The sequence below is a fragment of the Triturus cristatus genome, chromosome 2_1, assembly GCF_964204655.1.
Source record: "Triturus cristatus chromosome 2_1, aTriCri1.1, whole genome shotgun sequence".
NCBI lineage: Eukaryota > Metazoa > Chordata > Amphibia > Caudata > Salamandridae > Triturus > Triturus cristatus.
This window is the reverse complement of record NC_140581.1, coordinates 584,846,167-584,865,197: the sequence shown is the minus strand read 5'-3', so window position 1 is coordinate 584,865,197 and position 19,031 is coordinate 584,846,167. Positions and strand designations below refer to the sequence as shown.

Sequence of the window (19,031 nt, the reverse complement as noted above, 5' to 3'; positions counted from 1 at the left end):
GCGAATGCAATGATCTTGCCCTTATTCCACAGATCCCCCACCCGGGAGATACCTATTAGGTCCCATTGTTTAAATCCTTTGCTATTGCGTAATTTGCCTAATCGTCGGGATTCCCAAAGTGGAGTGGCCTGTGTTACAACCCCCTCCCAGCCAAGTGCGCGGAGTGCAGTGAACCATATTCGTACTGTGTGTGCTACTGGTACTATGAGGGTAGTCCCCCGATGCTTATTATAGAGTGCTCCCATGACGCTCTCTGCACCGAGGACATATCTGTCCATACGTAACTCCGGTTCCTCTTGCGGAGCGTGGATCCATTGGTTTATTACGGTGAGCTGTGAAGGCCAATAGTATACTTTTATATTTGGAAGGGCAATTCCGCCGTCATACCAGCCCTTCACCAATTTATGCATAGCTATGCGGGCGGGTTTTCCATCCCAAAAGAGATTGCTTACTTCAGTTACAATTGCTTTAAAATAGGTGGGGGGAACCGGAAACGGGGTATTTTGTAGGGCGTAGAGGAATCTAGGGAGTGCCATCATTTTTAAAAGGGCAGCTCTTCCCAACAGCGTCAATGGTAGGGAGTGCCAGTGTTTTACATCACGGCGGCACCGTCCAAGGTGTTCCAGGAGATTTTTTTCAGTGAACTGCTCAGTCAGTAATATGAAGTCCCAGGTACTTAAACCCGCCATCCACAATCTGTATCTCACAGTTCCTTGGTAAGCACGTATAAAAGTGAATTCCCAAGTTAATGGTATAACCTGAGACTTTGCCATATGCAGCACAAAAATATCCAGGAGGCAATTAATGGAACGTGCGGGGGATGCCATATATAGCAAAAAAATCATCCGCATATAAGGAAATGCGGTCCTCCCAGCCCTCCGGCCATTTTAGCCCCCGAATGACCGGGTCCTGTCTTATCCAAGCCGCCAATAGCTTGAACACCAGTGCGAACAGGAGCGGTGATAAGGGACAGCCTTGTCTTGTCCCTCTTCCCAAGGGGAAGTCAGCCGAGATGTGTCTATTCACCACCACGTGGGCTAGGGGTTTCGTGTAGAGTAGCTGGACCCACGCGCAAAACTTGGGGCCAAAGCCTAGGTGTCTGAGGACTGCAAAAAGGAAAGGCCATTCGACTAAATCAAATGCCATACGCGCGTCCAGGGAGAGAATGACAGCGTCTTTCTCAATGAGTGGTATACGTGCCATGATGCCGTGTAGCCACCGCAGGTTAAGAGCCGTGTTACAACCTGTCATGAAACCTGACTGACCTGGGTGCACCAACTTTGTGGGATAGGGTAGTAGTCTGGTGGCCAGCGCCTTAGCCAGTATTTTGGCTTCTGCATTTAGCAGTGAAACCGGCAGATAAGATGTGCATTCCTGCGGTGGTTTACCAGGTTTATGTATTGCCACTATTGTCGCTAGACGTTGATCCCTGGGAAGCTCTCCCCTTCCTAGGCTGTCTACATACATCTCTAACAGGTGTGGCGCAATGTGGCTCCCTGCTTTTATATACAGTTTAATAGGTATACCATTAGGGTCCAGAGCTTTCCCAGTGTGTAGTGCACCTATTGCTAGTGTCAGTTCCACTGACGTCAAATCTGCCTCTAGTTCCTGCATTTCGCTAGGGGCAAGTGTAGGCATCTGGATAGCTTTGAGAAATGCAAGATTGTCTTCTATTGTGGTTGTGGCTGTAGGTGTATATACTGTCTCGTAATGGAGCACTAGCGCATCAACTATCTGCTGCGGATCAGTAGTGGTGTCTCCATTGTCTTGTCTCAATTGCGCCACCCAGTGACTAGCTTTTTCCCGTCTATCCAACCAGGCTATGAGCTTGCCCACCTTATCTCCAACCTCGTAAATAGTGTGCTGTGTCTTGATGAGCCTACTCTTCACCTCCTCCCACATATAGTCTCTGTATTCCTGCTTGGCCAAGTTCAATTTGTGTGCCGTGGTGTCATTGGTGTCTGAAGCGTGATCTTCTACGGCTTGACCTTCCTCCCTCTCCAGAGCCTCCAAGTGGCATAATTGGTCTTCTTTATGGCATGTGATTGAGTGCTCAATTTCCGCAAAATACTGTCTCGTGGTTGTAAGTAGATCCTTCCATATCTTAGGGTTTTTGAGGAACCCCGGATAGATGGGGAAAATGCGTCGTCGTCCCGGGATATGAGATGTATATTTGATTAAAACTAGGGAGTGATCGGAAATACCCCTGGGTAGGTGCAATATCTCCAATACTCTCTCTAGACCTGTCGCCAGTGTGAAAATATAATCTATTCTCGAGAGACTGTCATGTACTCCCGAGCGGAAGGTGTATTGTCGCTCCTGTGGGAACCACGCTCGCCAAGCGTCCACGAGACCAAAGACGTCAAGGAATTCTGATAGACGGAGGTTTGTGCCGCTTTGGTCTCTCTGGGGGGCTGTCGATCTAGGGCGGCATCTACCGTGGTATCAGTTCACCTTGTGGGAGTGTAAGTAGGAATTTACCCAGGACAGGGAAGGCCACTCGATGCAGAGCCGGTGGGATATATACTGACACTAGATTATATGGTCGCCCCTCCCATTGGCATGCTACAGCTGCAAAGCGTCCTTGATAATCTGTCCATGACCCAGTAACAATAATCGGGAAGTGCTTATTAACCAGGACGCCTACCCCTCGAGAACCGGAAGTGAATTCGGAGTGTACCACCATTTTAAAACCCTAACTATACAGGGCTTTGCAGGCAGAGCCCACCAGGTGTGATTCTTGGATCAGGGCTGCCACTGATGGTACCTTGCGTTTAAGATATTGTAAGGCCAGCCCTCTCTTTATCTTATCCCAAGGCCGTTTACGTTCCATGATATAAGAGAGAGAGAGGGGGGCCTTCGTACTAGAGGTCAGTGACTGTGCGGCCAAGGAGTCGGCCAGAGCATTCGTTTGTGCCATATATTACATTGTCAATGGGAGAATACAAACAGCATTGTAATATAAACACCATGCAGAAATTTTTTATATACCTAGTAATCTCGTAATGTATCTGTAACATTAGAAAAATCATAACATTAAACTGGTCCCATTCCCCCTCCCTGCTCGGCGGACCTAAAACTACCCGTCACCCAAACTTCGCAGAGTGCTTTTCCCCCATAACTTGTACTTGCGTGAGGGGGGAGAGTAGTCCCACGAGCCATCCCCATGGTCAAAGCATGGTATATCGGCTGAATGTTCAAACAAAAAGTCTTTGTCCCACACCAGTGAAGATGCCGAGTAGTGTTGAATTCACGATTCCGGTCACGAGCATTGACCTGTTGCAGTCAAGTCGGCCAGCATTCGGGCCCACTGTCAGGCTCGCGGAGTCCTTCCACATAGCAGTTATAGAATTACAGAGCCGAACCCTATCCTCATTGTCCACCTTTCGCCTGCGTTGTATCCTCTGCTGAGCTTGATTCCCTCGAGTCTGGAGACGCACCCTCCAGCAGCCGATGCTGTTGTTTCTTGCCCGGTCTTTTAGACCCGGATGCCGGGCGCCATCCCTCCAGCCAGTCGTGGGTTTCTTCAGGTGTCTCAAAGAACCAAAGTTTCCCCTCAGCTTCTACCCTTAACTTTGCTGGGAATAGCATGGAGTATTTTAGCTCTCGGACTCTCATTTCTTTCTTAACTTCCAGAAAGCTACGGCGTTGTTTAGTCACTGCTGCTGTGTAGTCTGGAAAGAATGTAACAGTATAGTTCTCGAGACGAATTGGAGGAGCAGTTTGTGCCGTTTGTAAAATCGCGTCTCGATCACGGAAGTTGAAGATGCGGGCGAGTATGGGCCGGGGGGGCCCGGGTCATGGTCTGCCACCCGGCACTCTTTGGGCCCTTTCAACTGAAAAGAAGTTGGACAATCCATATGGTTGTAGCTGGTTCTTTATGAGGTCTTCAACAATCTAGTCTAGTGCAGGGCCCCCCGCCCTTTCCGGCATGCCAATAATTGGGACGTTGTTGCGTCTCGAGCGGCCTCCCTGATCGTCAAGCTTGGCCGCCATAAATATGTTATCTGCTTCTAGTTGCTTGACCTGGAGCTTTAGAGAGGCTGTATCCATGGAGAGAGTCGCTGTCGTGGTTTCAACCTCCGTCACCCTCGTGGCCATTTTCTGGAAGTCAGCGGGAATTAATGAAATGTCTGTAGCGATCGACCCCACAGTAGTTTGAAGCTTGGTCAGAGTGGTCATGATATCTTGCAAAGTGACCTCTGCGGGTTTCTCAGTCATAAGGCTTTCCCCTCGCTCAGTGTGTGGTCCTGACTGGTCCGGCGGATCTTTGTTGTATGCATATTTGTCCAGTTTTAGGTGCTGTACAGTTCATTGGCCCCGGCCCCCCATATTGATCGGTCCTCCGTGAACCATGCTGGGCTGTGTGGGTGAGCGGCAGTATTCGCCGCTGCCTGCCTGTGGGACTAAGAGTCATGCGTGGCCTTTTGGTTTTCCTGCTGCCCTGTCCCTGCAGTGAGAGCCTGGGAACGTGTCAGGGGAGGTTCGCTGGTATGTTGGCTTTTTTGTACTCCGGGTCTTTTTTGCTATCACCTAAATCCTCCCTGCCTTGTTTCAATGTCCTAGAGTTTCAATAGGGATATTCGCTGCAGTGTTGGCCCCTTTGATCTAGCGTTGGAAGTTCATGCTCTGTGCTCCCCTCAATCACCTTGGACCCCCGCGCCACCTACTCCAGTCGTCAGTGTCAGTAATAGGCGAGTCACACTTCAAAGTGGAAGTGCGCACTTATGTTCATATAGGCCGGCAGTGCGCCGTCTCTGGTGCATTGTTGACGGTGATGAGTTGTTTGGTGCGCTTTAGGAAGCACAGGCATGGAGCACAGCCGGTGTTACCGCAGGGAGCACTACAATGGAAGCCACAGGCCCTGGTGAGTACCTGTTCAGCCTACCGGGTATTGATGTTCCGGCGCGTATGTGGGTGCTGGGAGGCCCACTGTAGTAAAGCGGAGGGGGCGGTCGCCGGCAGGCTTTACGTGTGGCTCCTAAGCCAGCACCGGTTCTCACAGTGTCAGTGCGTCCCCCTTCTGTGGGCAGGCACTTGGTGCGGATCCTCTCTCCCTGCTGGGGCTGTGCACATCAATTCTCTGTCAGCACGGCCAAACCCAGGCCCGCGGCGCCCCCGTTGCTCAGCCTCCCACTCGCTCGCAGCTCCTGCGTCGCTCCGCTCTACATGTAGTGAGCAATTCCCCGCTTGCCTGCTTACAGTTGCTCACAGTTCAGGTGCGCTCGCTGCCGCAAAGACGTACGAGCGCCTCACGTCTCTTCAGTCGAGCCGTGCAGCGCCGCCCTCAACTCTCCACGGCCACTGGGCGACGCGACACCCCGGCTCCGCCGTACGCTGTGGGCCGCGCCTCTTCCACAGGACATAGGCTCGGGAGCCGCTCAATCGTTTCCTCGGTGCTTCCCACGCCTCATCCGCTGCTTCTAGGGCATCCTGCGCTGTTGGATCATTGTCCGGATCAATGGGTAAGTTGCTTCGATCATGGAGCCTCTCTAGGCAGTGGTAATTTGCTTTGGCTGCTAGCCACGCCCCCGTGCATACCAACTCTTGATGAAATATATATATATATATATATATATATATATATATATATATACTGAAAAAAAAAAAAGGTTACAGGGACGTTATAGTTAGGGTCAGATTTCACTCATACAAAACCAGTGAGATTCGGAAGTAATAGTTACCCGAGCTAACTGTAACTTACTCCCCCGCAATGCACTGCTTATGACCTCACATATCACATCACTCATGACATGGTCAGTGACATCACTGATGACATCTCAAATGTTATCTCTGATTACATCATCCACAGAACCACTCATACACCTACTCACACCCCCATACAACCTATTGTACGCCCACTCATGCACCCGTACAGCCACTGACCTATAACAGTATTCACACACCCACTTACTTCTCCATAGAGCCACTTATTTACACATGGCCTCTGGAAGGTGGCAGTCCCTGGGGCTGTGGGGAGACCATGTGGCCCCCGCATTTCTCTTGTGACCTGGCCCACCCTGTAGCCTATATTAAAAGAAGTGCAATGCTGTTTTGTCCCTTGGGGGGGTCCCTGTGAGACCCCCCCAAGACACCTGGGGAGTCAAGGTGTTTCTACCCTGCCCCCCCCCTTTTTGTAACTTTTTTTCTTGTGACTTGGTTCTACGGTTCTACCGAGTCACAAGATGGCTTCCAACACTTCCTTGTTTGAACTGTTGGCAGCCAATCAGATCTCAGCATGCAATCGGGAGGGGTCGCGGATCCTCTGCATCCCTATATAGACAACTGGAGATCTCTTTAAATTCCTCCAAAACTACTGAACGGATTTTCACATATGAACCAAAAGGCACATTCTTGGACCAACATCTACCTTTCTTCCAAATTTGGTGTAGTTCTGTTCAGCAGTTCGGGCCGGTAGTCGTGTCTAAAGGTCCTATGGGAATAAACATTGGGAAAACACGCTTTTAAGTACCCCCTATGAACCAATTAACTCTACACAACTGCCCTTTGTCACTGCACTCCATGCCACAGCTCTCTTTGCCCCTCTACACCACTCTAATCTGTGCTACTCTACGCTACTCCACTCTATTGCCACTGCACTCTATGCCACTCTACTCTGCACTCTACGCCACTGCACTCTATGCCACTCAAATCTACTCTGCACCACTGCTGTCTGCATCACTCAACTCTACACAAACACCACACCACTTTTCTCTATGCCACTGCACTCTGTGCCACTATACTCTGCGCCACTCCACTCTACTATGCACTACTCTGATCTACGCCATTGCATCCTTTGATGCTGAATTGTATGCCACTAAATTCAGTGCCACTGCACTCTATGCCACTATACTCTGCAACATTCTATGCCAATGCACTGTACATCAGTCTACTCTACTCTGTACCACTCTAGTGCATGCCACTCTCTGCCACTCCACTCTACAACACTCTACTCCACTCTTCGCCATTCCACTGTACGACACTCCACGCGACTCTCTTCTATTCCACTAACTTTTAGTCATACTGAATAGCAGCCACGCTGGCTAAAACACGTTGGCAAATCCAATAGCTCTTTATTTAGACGAGCCCTATTGGCTTTGCCAATGCTTGTTTGTTTCGATAGTGGTACCACACAGAACGAAGTCTGCGATATAATAGCCCTGAGAAAGAGCAAACTGTGGGAAACCCCTTGGCGTCCTTACAACCAGTGGGTATACCTCGGTCCAAAACCGAGATTGTCAGCACTGCTGCCTCATCCTGGGCTTGGAAGAGGATGCAACATATGCAGGGCTCCCTTGTTTGCACGCCACAGAAATCCGACTTGCGGATAATCCCCTCGTCCCTCTGATGAAAGAATTCATCTTGTTGTCATGTGCGGGGCTTACAGAATTCAGCCATCTATATTATCACAGGTTGACACCGGCGGCCCGCGCGTCGACTACACCATAGATAGTGGACACACCGACCACCCCAGGGTAGCGATCCATGTTATTGTTGTATACACCGTCAGAAACTAGCTGGTTTTCTTCCACCCTGTTGGCTCGACCACACCTTGTGGCCATCATGGAGTTTAACGACCCGCTCATTGCTCGTAGAGCTATTGGTCCCTCTGTTTTGTAAGGGCTTTGGCCTACTACTTGATTTATGTGTACTGCTGTAACCTCTTGCTTACCTGCTGTGTTCTTTATAGTCTTCATGCTACACTGCAATAAATGATAAAAAGTCAGAGGGCGGAGAAGGTGTTAGCCCCTGGCGTGGAGTATGTGTTCATAGTGTGGAAATGAAGTCACCGAAATGTGAATGAATTATCTAATAAGTAGGTATATGTTACTCTATTCTTTCTGTGCCTTTGATGGTGAAGTTGTTTTTGTTATAATGTTCAAAGGAAAATTAATAAACACAGTTAGAAAATGTTTTGCACAAAACAAAAATTTCAGTGAAGGTGCTTATTTGAGTTCAGTTTGGCTTTTCTTCATACAGAGTTTTGTGGTTGGGATCGGAGCAACAGTGGGTCGTTTATGAGTTCATGTGAATGAGAGGCCTACATTGGTAAGATGTCCAAGGGGAGGTGCAACCGTTCCCCTGAGAATGAGTGATGAGACGGTAGAACTTAACAGGGAGAGAGTAAAGAATGATGAAAATGGAAGCCAGTTGTGTATATTTAAGACATTATACAAAACAGCAAAGAGTAACAGCTCAGTGTGACTGTATATTTAATGACTTGCCCTCTTGTTTAAGAAAACTAGTTTGTTCACTGCTTTTGTTTCATTTTCGGACAATTTTAACGCACCCATGCAGCTGAGGTTGATTTAGTATTTTAACAAATCCTATTGCTATAGTTTCCTCTCTAACCACTTTATTGATTTATAATTTACATTACATTTTTTAGCTCAGCACATAAGAGTATTACCGTCACGTGTTACTTGGAGATAGATCAACGTTAGGCAGAAGCTACATCTATGGAAATGTCATAACCATCTTTCATGAAAACTTTAAAGTTGCTAAAAGTTATAAACATTCAGAAACGTGGGCTGTGGAAAGATATTGATGGAAGGGGAAGAGTAAAGGCATCGTATCCCACTGGTCTTTGTTCATGAAGACAAACAGTAAACAATGTGTTCTAGTTTTCAAAGGTCGTGCTGTGATGCCAGAGCTAGCTGTCTGGTGCACGGCCACGCGGCTACAAGAGCAGATGCGTTCTTGCAAACAACCTATGAACCTACAAACAGCGCGTTTGTGGTTTGTTCTGGCTTTAAGTGATTGGAGGTAGGCTCTCTAGAGCCGAGAGGAAATGCATGATTGATACCCAATAATGAGAAGCACTTGTGGCGTTACCTCCTGCTGCCCTGGCTCCTAACCTGTGTCTCTTTGATCCTTCCTTCGCTGCAGGCCGCTGTTCCTGGTGCCCGTCCAGAGATATCATGAATTCATCAGCGCGCTCCGGGCTCAAATTACGAGTTACTGCGTTACAGTTTGTGCTACGAGTGTTCTGCAGGATGCCGAAAGCCACCACTGGGAAGACAAGAAAGCCTTTTACGAGGTGCGAGGCTAAGTTTACTATCACTCCCTTTTACTCAAACGTGCTTTACTACCTGTCTTCGACGAGACTAATCCGAAGCATAATCTCAGCATGCCTGCACATGATGCTGGGTGGGTCCTGGATACAGAGCTCTTGAAGCCTTTTCATTAGTGCATCTAAAATGGCGGCCTTTGCAAATGAATGATTGCCCATGTTAGCCCATTGCCCGGTGCTACCCTAGGCCGGCTTCTAAGTGCTTTCAAATTGCAAGTGTTTGGGGCATATTAAGAAAAGGGTTTACTCAAGATTGTTTTCATATTGCTGCACTAAACCATCACACTCTTTCCTTTTTCTTTTCTCCTTTAACTTTTTCCCTTCTCTTTTCCGCTTTTATTTTGGTATTATCCCTCATTTTTCCGAGTCAAGGAACTGCTATAAGGAACAAACCCCTTACTGTTATGCAAGAGTTTCATAATAGCACAATGCAGGTCAGCTGATTCAGGCTGTGGCACATGGGTAAAAGTTCAAGCTGTGGCACATAGGTAAGAGTGGGTAACATAGGTGCTGGAACGACATTTAGTAATAAAAGTAAAATATGTTATAGGTGTAGGAGCATCAGATATCTTTCTTTATTGGAACGCATACCACGATCAAAATTATATAGCTACTATTGAATAAGAGGGTTTATAGGGCCAAATATTGTAAAAATTAAACCAAAAAGTACATGCAGAAAGAACAATCTGAGTCCATGGTGCGCAGAGTATTTCAGGAAGGAAAGAAAAGTCTAGAGAACATTTAACTTGCAGGAGGAACGAATGTGAATGTGATGACGGACTCAGGATCGAAGGTAACCGTTGCACCGTAAAGTACCATTTACAACCAGTGGTGAAAACGTTGACATATCAACCTATGGTGCGCACACATATAACCAAGATTTAATCAAGATTTAACATTTGTCAAAATACTGACCCATCGTGGGGGTTCATGTTAGAGCAATTACCACAGTATCAAAGGATAATCAGTGAGGATTGCTTTTCAGAAGAAAGGCTTCTCAAGTGCTACAAAGTGGTATTTTTGCAGATTAGATCAGAGTGCTTTAAGGCTTTATTTGTATACTATTTATAACACTGCCAGGCCTACTAATAATGAACTGTGACCTGACCTACATTTCTCCAATTTGCTAGTATTGTTTTGAGCCATGATGAAAATACGTTTAGGAGAGGGCCATCTCTGCTGCCCAGGTTCTAAATGTCTTAAATAGCATGGACTCCTAAACAGACGACAGTGGTGTAGAATATAGACTGGACGCCATTTTTTTAATACAACTCAGAAATCTTGGACCAAAAAGGTGTGATTGTTTTGAAGAAATAAAAACCTTCTCAGGGGTTTCACTGATACACCTGGTCCTTTTAAACCAACAAAGAAGAGATTGGCACAGAAGCTGTAATATAAAAACAATGCATTTATTAAACCTCACATGAGGGAGATTGTGTCACACAGTACCCTCAAGTCACTGTAGGAGGCATTCTAAGGAGTACAGAGAACAGGGGCCTTATATACCCACACAGGGGCTCAAGAGAAGGCGGTACAAGTACACATGAGAAGAGTTACACACATAGATGGTCATACAGAAAATGCACAGTCAACAAGTAGGAGGAGTAATGAGTTGCTGACATCAGTTAGAACAGCCTGACAGTTTATACTAGGAGCAGGTGCATTCTACTAGCTAGGTCTTTCTGAGCATGTGCGAGGTTCTGGAAGAGGGAGAAAGCAAATGGCTAGCACATAGCTAACTAAAATGGCTGCCAAGTACAAAATGGCTTGAAGCTCATGCTCACAGATTCCTTCAATCTTTAACAGTTTTGCATTTGAAGGCCAGGTGTGGAAGGTCTTATTTCCAATCTTGGGAGTGGCAGCATGTGTAAGTGGGAAGAGGCAATGATCTAAGTAAATTCAAAGGAGTGCAGGAAAACCCATGAGCATCTAGAAATCTAGTTTGGTGTAAGAGCTGGTAACATTTTTGAGACAAATGTTTGATCTTATTGTCCCGAGGATATTGTGTGAAGATTTTATGATCTCAGATTAACCTACCATTTTTGTTGCATTTGCGGCCGATTTTAGATTTAGTTCAAAGACATTTTATAAATTGAACATTTCCGTATGAGTCCTTTTTATTGGCTTCCATGTAGATGAGTTGTAAGTAAAGTAGGTTTTCATGCATTCAGAAATCCATAGAGCAAGGGCCAATGAATAGCAGATATGTAAGACCATCTCATGAATGCATCTAATATTTTCTGCATAGGTGAAAAAGTAGATTAACATCTCGGGGAGCCGAGATCCAAAAGTGACATGTAGGGATAGAAAAACAATCAGTTGAGGATTTACCCCTCCACTGGGCTGATCCAAATGAGGAGGTGGACAGTGGTGGTTGGTGATCTTTGCATGTGGTGTAATGCCCAGAATTCCAGAGAGAGAGAAGCAGGGCTGGGCCCTGGAGCCAAAAGCAGCTCTGGCAAAAATGCTCAAACCAGCTCCACTCCCTTGATCTACTCATGCAGTCTCTCTCATTCCATCCATCCATTCAGACTCTCTCTTTCTCTCTGTCCTCTATCAATTTCTGATCGCTTTCTCTCTGCCTTCTCCCTCCCTCCCTTCCTTTCTTTTTCTGTTAAAGCCACCCATGCCTGCTGCAGTTTACCTCTGGGAGATGGGTAAAGTGGCAAAGGCACTACGAGCGGCTTTGAGCCTTAAAAACAGCCCATCAAGGGCTCCGGGTAACCGGGGAAATGCCCAGTGTAATAGAAGGCCAATTCGGCAAGGACGCCTGATTTCTTCTTCGTGTGCCTGTAAAATGAAAGGGTACTTCTCCCCTCCTAATAATCTTTTTAAACACATCCAGTCAAATAGTCATTTTAAAGTACATTTTTCACATATATTTGCTCAAAAGCCATAGTCTCTGAAAGGTTACCCATTAAATATTCAAGTACTTTCATGGTATGCCAGGAAATTGACATCTGATGCTCCCAAGGACTTGACCCAATTTTTTCAAATGTGCAATGAGTGCTGCAGGTATGTTTTTTTTTTTATTTATTTTTTATTAGAAACCTTTATTACACGATAAAATACATAGAAGGGCCTACAACCACCAAGGCCGGCCGCTAGAAAGCCCGAGGGCCCGCAATGCAATGCCACACATTCAAATGAACCAGAGGCAAAGCTCCCGGCAGTTTGTGAGCACATGCAACAGGCCGTGGCCATAGGCCAGGAGCAATCGGAAAAAACAGTTTCATTTTCTATTAAATATAAAACACACTCAAGGCAATGAGAGTCCGAAATAGCAGCGTGCTCTTCCCAGGACGGGGCACAACGTACAGTGTCCAAAGCAATTCTTGACAGGAAGCGGTAGTGGGGGGCAATGGGAAGACAAAGCATGGAGCACACCTCACACAATCCCGCAGAATGTGTGGCTAGGGGAACAAAGCAATATCGAACTCTAATGGCAGAGGCGGGGTGCAGATTCGTCCACGATATAAATTCCATGGACCCCATACCTTAGTCCATTTCCCCGGCTTGCCTCTCGCCACATACACCGTCTTTTCCCTAAACATACACCAGTCCATATTCTCCTTCCATACCGCGATCGTGGGCGGCCTCGGGGAGCCCCACAGCTGTGCAATGTTACGCTTAGCCACCATATACCCCAAAGTCACCCACTGCGTCTGTGCCACATTATAGTCATTCGGTTCCCAGACATTCAACAAACACCTCCTAGCCTCTGGCAACAGAGCAACGTGCGTGACCTCCTCCATTACGGTGTGAATATCGTTCCAAAATCGCACAACCTCCGAACATTCCCATAAGATATGAAGAAAGGTACCCGGCAGGCCACATCCACGCTTACACATTCCATCCCTCGAGTAACCCATACGTAGCAAACCGGGCCCCGTGACATACACTCTATGAAGGATCTTCAACTGTACGAATCGTAAGCGGGCCGGGATCGCCACCTCTTTCGGGGAGGCCACCGCCGATACCCAGTCCTCATCGTCCAGTTCCAAGCCATCGCCCGTCCATGCCTCCCGCAGACGGAGCAGCAAGTCCGCGCGATCATTAATACGTTTTTTGTAGATCAGAGAAATAGTGCTGTCGGGCACATAGCCGTCCAACACTCTATCCTCCAGCGGGGAATACTCGGGGATAGCAGCAACGTCCGGAAAGACCGAACACAGCGCATGGTATACTTGTGCATTCCGGAAGTACTCTCTGTCATTTAATTTGTATTCAGTTTTAAGCATTTCAAACGTTTTAAAAGACCCCTTCGCCCAAAGGTCACCCACCTTACATATCCCAATCATATCCCATTTCTCAAAGCCTTTCGATCTCCACAAACAACCCAGCCGCCCGGAGGCATACAACGGCGTCGCCCGAGTCAAGCGATCCCTGCACCCCATCGCAGCATTCGCCGCATGCCACACACGTACCGCAACCTGCATGGGTCCTGTCAACCGTGCATCCGGGGTCACCGAGTACAGCGCCCTATTATAATCCCCACCCGGAAGCAGAAATGTATCCATCTCGAAGGCCGGATTCAAGGCAGGACCGTATATCCCGTGGTTCACCGCCGCCAATTGAGACGCCCAATAGTATCATTTAATATCGGGGAGGGCGACCCCCCCCATCGTACCAAGGGAGCGTCAACTTGGCGAGAGCGATCCGTAGCCGCCCGTCCCAAAACAGTTGGCGCTGAAGACCCTCCACCTCCCGGAAATAACGGGCTGGCACGACATCTAGAGTATTTTGCAAAGCATACAAGAAGCGAGGTAGCGACATCATTTTAAATAATGCCGCCCGTCCGAGCGGCGAGAGCGGAAGTCGTCGCCACCTCGCGACGTCGGCCTTCAGTCGCTGGAGGGGAGGGAGAAGGTTTCGCTCATAGCGGACCGCGGGATCCAGAGAGATAAAGATTCCCAAATACTTGAATCCCAGTGTAGCAATCTGGATAGGGCAATCCCGTGGCAGGAGGGGGGCCTCGCCCGAGAGGACGTAAACACATGACTTGGCCCAGTTGATAACCAGGCCAGAGTTGCGACCAAAGGAATTCAATACGTCCACCAATACAATTAGCGACTGTCGGGGAGAGGTAAGATACAGAAGGATGTCATCCGCGTAAAGGGAGACACGGTCTTCAAACTCCGGCGTCCATCTAATGCCCCGCAACGACGGCTCCCAACGCAACCAGGCGGCGAGAGGCTCCAAAGAAAGTGCAAAGAGAAGGGGTGATAACGGACATCCCTGCCGCGTACCTCTCCCCAGTGCGAAGGGAGCCGACACCCTACCATTCACCACCACCTGAGCCAGTGGGTCAGCATATAGTAATTTTACCCAACCAATAAACTCAGGGCCGAACCCGAATTTCGCCAACACGGCCCAAATATACGGCCACTCCAAAGTGTCGAACGCCATAGTAGCATCTAAGGATGCCAAGATGGCCGGCTCACGTATAAACTCCGCTCTAGCAAGCACGCCGTGCAACCGCCTCAAATTCAGGGCGGTATTCCGATGGGGTATGAAACCGGACTGATCCTGATGAATCAAGTCGCCCACGACCCGAACCAGCCGATTAGCCAATACCTTAGCCAGAATTTTGGGTTCTGCGTTTAACAGCGAAATGGGCCTACAGGAGGCGCAGCGATCTCGCGGCTTCCCCTCTTTGTGTATCACAACTATGTTGGCGAGACGTTGGTCAGGGGGGAGGAAGCCCGCCGCACGTGCCGCGAAAAACATGTCCCGAAGATACAGCGCTATCTTGTCGGGACGCAACTTATATAGTTCAATGGGAAGACCATTAGGACCCACAGCCTTACCAGAGGCGATCGAGTGAGTGGCCAGAGCGATCTCATCTGACGACAACTTCGCCTCCATCAATATTGCATCAGCCTCTGAAAGGGTTGGCAATGCAATGTCTCTAAGCAACAGATGAGAATCCTCCTCCGAACGCACAGAAACCGGAGAGTATACCCCGCGGAAATAATTCGCGAAGCAGTCAACAATCTCCACAGGGTCAGTCACACGCACTCCTTCCATTCTCTCCACAACGGGCACCACCCTGCTCGCTCTCTCCTTCTTATCCAACCAAGCAATCAACTTGCTGCAGGTATGTTAATAATTTTCTCCTTTGAGCTATGGCAGTATTTGTTTGTGGGTGTCATGGCAGCCTCACATATGTCATGGATACCCGCGTATACCTAGAATTATATATAGTGTGCCAGAATTTTGCCATTGGTGTCCCATATGTCAAAAATGACCTCTTGTGTGTCTGGGCCAGCATTTATCATGGTTGGTTCTCTCCTCCCATCCCTCCTCCCACAAAGAAGCCATGGTTGTCATTCCTAATGCCAAGACATACCTCCAGTATGTCAGGTGCCACCTTTTAGCCTCTTGCTTTTACTTCTGACCCTCTCCACACAGGGTGAAACTGGATTAGTGAGAACCCTAACCCACATAGCCATGTGACAAGGGTAGCAGGGGTGAGGTGACAGCCTGGTTAGCCATGGATACAATAAGAAGAAGCCTAAAGCGACTGGGACTACCTTTATAGGTGAAACTGCAGTGTAACATAATTATGAAGGCTTGAGGCAATGTTGGACCCTTAGACAAGAGCTGGGACTCAGCCAGGCTGGAAAAATCTGACTGATGGGCTAGTGCAGGTGCTTCTAAGCTCTTGCACCAGCCATCATACAAATTCACTGCCTCAGGCTCCTAAATGACCCTCAATTGCAGAGACGTTGTGCATTTATTTTATCATTAGTGAATAATGGGCTGCTATTTACTAGTGGTATAATAAAAAGGGCAAGAAAACAGGAGGGCATATCCCTCCTGCCCAAACCTCCACTGAAGGTAAATGTGCCCAAAGGACCTGCCTGAGATCTCTCAAACAAAAATCATGTTATCCATTCTTAGACGTTTTGACTAAGTTGGAGATTAGCAAGTAGCCTCAGATGATCTGATGATCGACAGTATCAAAGGCAACTGAGAGAACTAGTAAAAACCTGACACCAACAACCATGCACAGTTCATCTAAAAAAGAGATCTAACTATCAAATCTGTTCCAAAACCTGACTGCAAAATGGCCTGTTAACAATGTTACAGTCCATGGGCTCCACATATCCTTGGAGTTGTTCTCCCATCACCTGGTTCAGTAATTTGGAGGGTGCAGCAAAAACACATTTGGCGAAATTTAGCTAGGTTCAAGGAGCTAAGAGAATGGTTTTCCAGTAGAGGGAAAACTGTCTGTCTAGGTCGCTACAGTTCTTTTACTCAAAAGCTTCTGTCTTACTGTAAGGTTTGAGGGGCAGTCCTAGTAGTTCACTTATCCAGCGTTACTAAAATGTGATGTAAATGTCTTTTGACTTAAATGCTTTGTCAGTGCAGTGTATTATAAAATGAAAGAGTAATATGTCTAGGAATACTCCCTTCCAGCTTTGCACTTATTTGGGTTTGATTTCGTATTTACCTTGAATTCTCTGTGAAAGTAATGTGAGGACTATTCGGCTTAAGAGTTTATGCGACCAAAATATATACAACTAAAGCCACACATCATTGTCTTTTATTTATACATATCTTGAACTCGGTTATATAAATATAGACATACTTGGAGCTGTAAGTAAAAGTACCAAATGCAATTAGACTCCTATTGGCTACAAAAAAAGTCTCATAAATGCTTTTGATGACTATAAACAAACAAATGGCCTTGAACTGAATGTTAAAAAAACTAAAATCATGAAAATTGGACCTGCTAAACAGAAGGTTTTATACTTGGAGGGCCAAAGCAGGGCCAATTGAAGCTGTTCAAACATTGAGATATTTAGGGGTGGTATTCAATAACAGAGTCTCTTTTAAATATATTTTTAAAGACCTAAGGGCAAAAACTGTGATTTAATTCATGCTTTTAAATGTTTGAAAAAATCGTTGAATTGTCAATCTCATGATCATATTCTTAAAGTCATGAAAGCCAAGTTACAGCCAACCCTTTTATATGACTCACCCATTGCCAGAGGGAAAGTTGCGAAGCTCTTAGATTTACTGGTAGTTAAGGCCTTCAAATCAACTTTTGGGATCTCCAGATCAGTAGGCCAAGCAGGAATAAGATTAGAGTTTGGTCTCCAAAGACCGTGTTTGGTGTCAGAAGTAGCTTTTTTGAAATGTATGTACTCTATGTTTTCTTCTGCTCCTGCTTCCCTAGGGAACAATTGCTGGCTAGAAATAAATAATTCTGCTTAAGCTGTTAAATGGAGATCTCATATTTCAACTTGCCTAAGAGATATTGGTCTGCAAATAGTGCTCCAAGAATTGAAAATGCCCTATTATAAGTTAATCCTAAAAAAACAACTCAAAGCTGAATCTCTTAAGTTGGATAAAAACGCACTAGTAGGAAAAATCATGCATGGTATGTGATTAACTCATACCAGTTTTTACTATTCAGCCTCATCTGACTGCTCATCTTTCAGCAAAAACTAAAAATATTTTGTTAAATCTACGAATGGGAATAAATCTTACAAGAGAGGGCACACAGCCTTGGATTCAGCAGTGGCCGGACGACTACAACGAAATAAAAAAAAGCCTCCGCCCGACTGATCGTCAACGTCCCCCGCCGCAGCTACATCACACCCCCACCTGAGAGACCTACACTGGCTCCCCGTCGACAAGAGGATCACCTTCAAGCTCCTCACCCACGCACACAAAGCACTCCACAACGCCGGACCAGCCTACCTGAACAGCAGACTCAGCTTCCACACCCCCACCCGCCAGCTCCGCTCCGCCAGCCTCGCCCTCGCCTCCGTCCCCCGCATCCAACGAACGACTTCCGGCGGCAGATCCTTCTCCTACCTCGCCGCCAAGACCTGGAACACCCCCCTACCCACCTATGGCAGACCCACCTATGGCAGACCCAAGACCTACTCGCCTTCAGAAAACTCCTCAAGACCTGGCTCTTCGAGCAGTAGCGGCGCCCCCCTCTCCTTAGCGCCTTGTGACCCTCACAGGTAAGTAGCGCGCTTTACAAGTACTCTGATTGATTGATTGACTGTAGACTATGCGGATGGTCACAAGAATCATTAGTTCATATAGTATACATGTGCCCTAAATTGATTAACATTTGTCGTATCTTCTTGAAACCCCTATTTTTGAAGATCTGGGTTAGATCAGTTCGCCAGGCGCTTATTAGGTCTCTATCATGCGAGTGGGTCCTGTTGTTTTGCCAATTGATAAACATTTTACATGCAGCCGAAAAATGTTTGGTATAGTCAGTTTGAGATGTATTATATTTATATCCCTTGCACTTAAGAGACTTTTGCACAGTTTGATATTTTGTAGACTTAGTGTTCACGCAGCTAGGGAAATAATTAGAAATGTAATAACTGATGCTACTCTGTTATAGTAATTATTGATGCACTTTATAATTGTTTTTGTACAATGGAATTACTAATTATTGCACATCGGCACTTTAATATGCAATATGTGCAATATCCTGTTACAGTAATTATAGATGCACTTTATATGTTGGAATTACTATTTCTTGCATGATCTTGCCCACGTTTGATAGATTTTATAATTGTATTTTGCATGGGCAATGTATGGTGAACTGGACTGGTTTTATGACATAACTATGAATGTATTGGTAAATTGTTAATAATATCGGTGGTGCCGTTTTTTTACAAATTGTGTGATTGTGAAGATGTTTTGATGGCAATGATTTTTATTAATCAAGCAATAAAGATCTTATTATTATTAAAGAATTGACTGACCTCAGACTTTCCCTTGATTGCGGAGCACTGATGGGGTCTTGTTCCGACTTTGATAATGTAAGGACCAGTAATTTAGCTGAAGTGAGGGCCTCATCCTTGCCAGTCCCCGCTGGTCCTTATATTAGTTCTGAAACCGTAATTCATCCAAAGTCACCGTTGGGTATTCCCCCATTACAGCAACAGGCTCCTATTGTAACAGTAAAGAGAAA

General features: G+C 46.7%; 1 protein-coding gene across 3 annotated transcripts in view; it reads left to right on the top strand.

Moving 5' to 3' along the window:
• KIAA0825 (KIAA0825 ortholog) overlaps nucleotides 1–19,031 on the top strand; it is a 2,097,552-nt gene that overhangs the window by 685,498 nt on the left and 1,393,023 nt on the right. For all 3 annotated transcript variants that reach the window (XM_085632475.1, XM_085632476.1, XM_085632477.1), the window contains exon 10: nucleotides 8,890–9,040. In XM_085632475.1, the coding sequence (XP_085488601.1) occupies nucleotides 8,890–9,040 (151 nt within the window). The remainder of the gene's footprint in view (nucleotides 1–8,889; nucleotides 9,041–19,031) is intronic.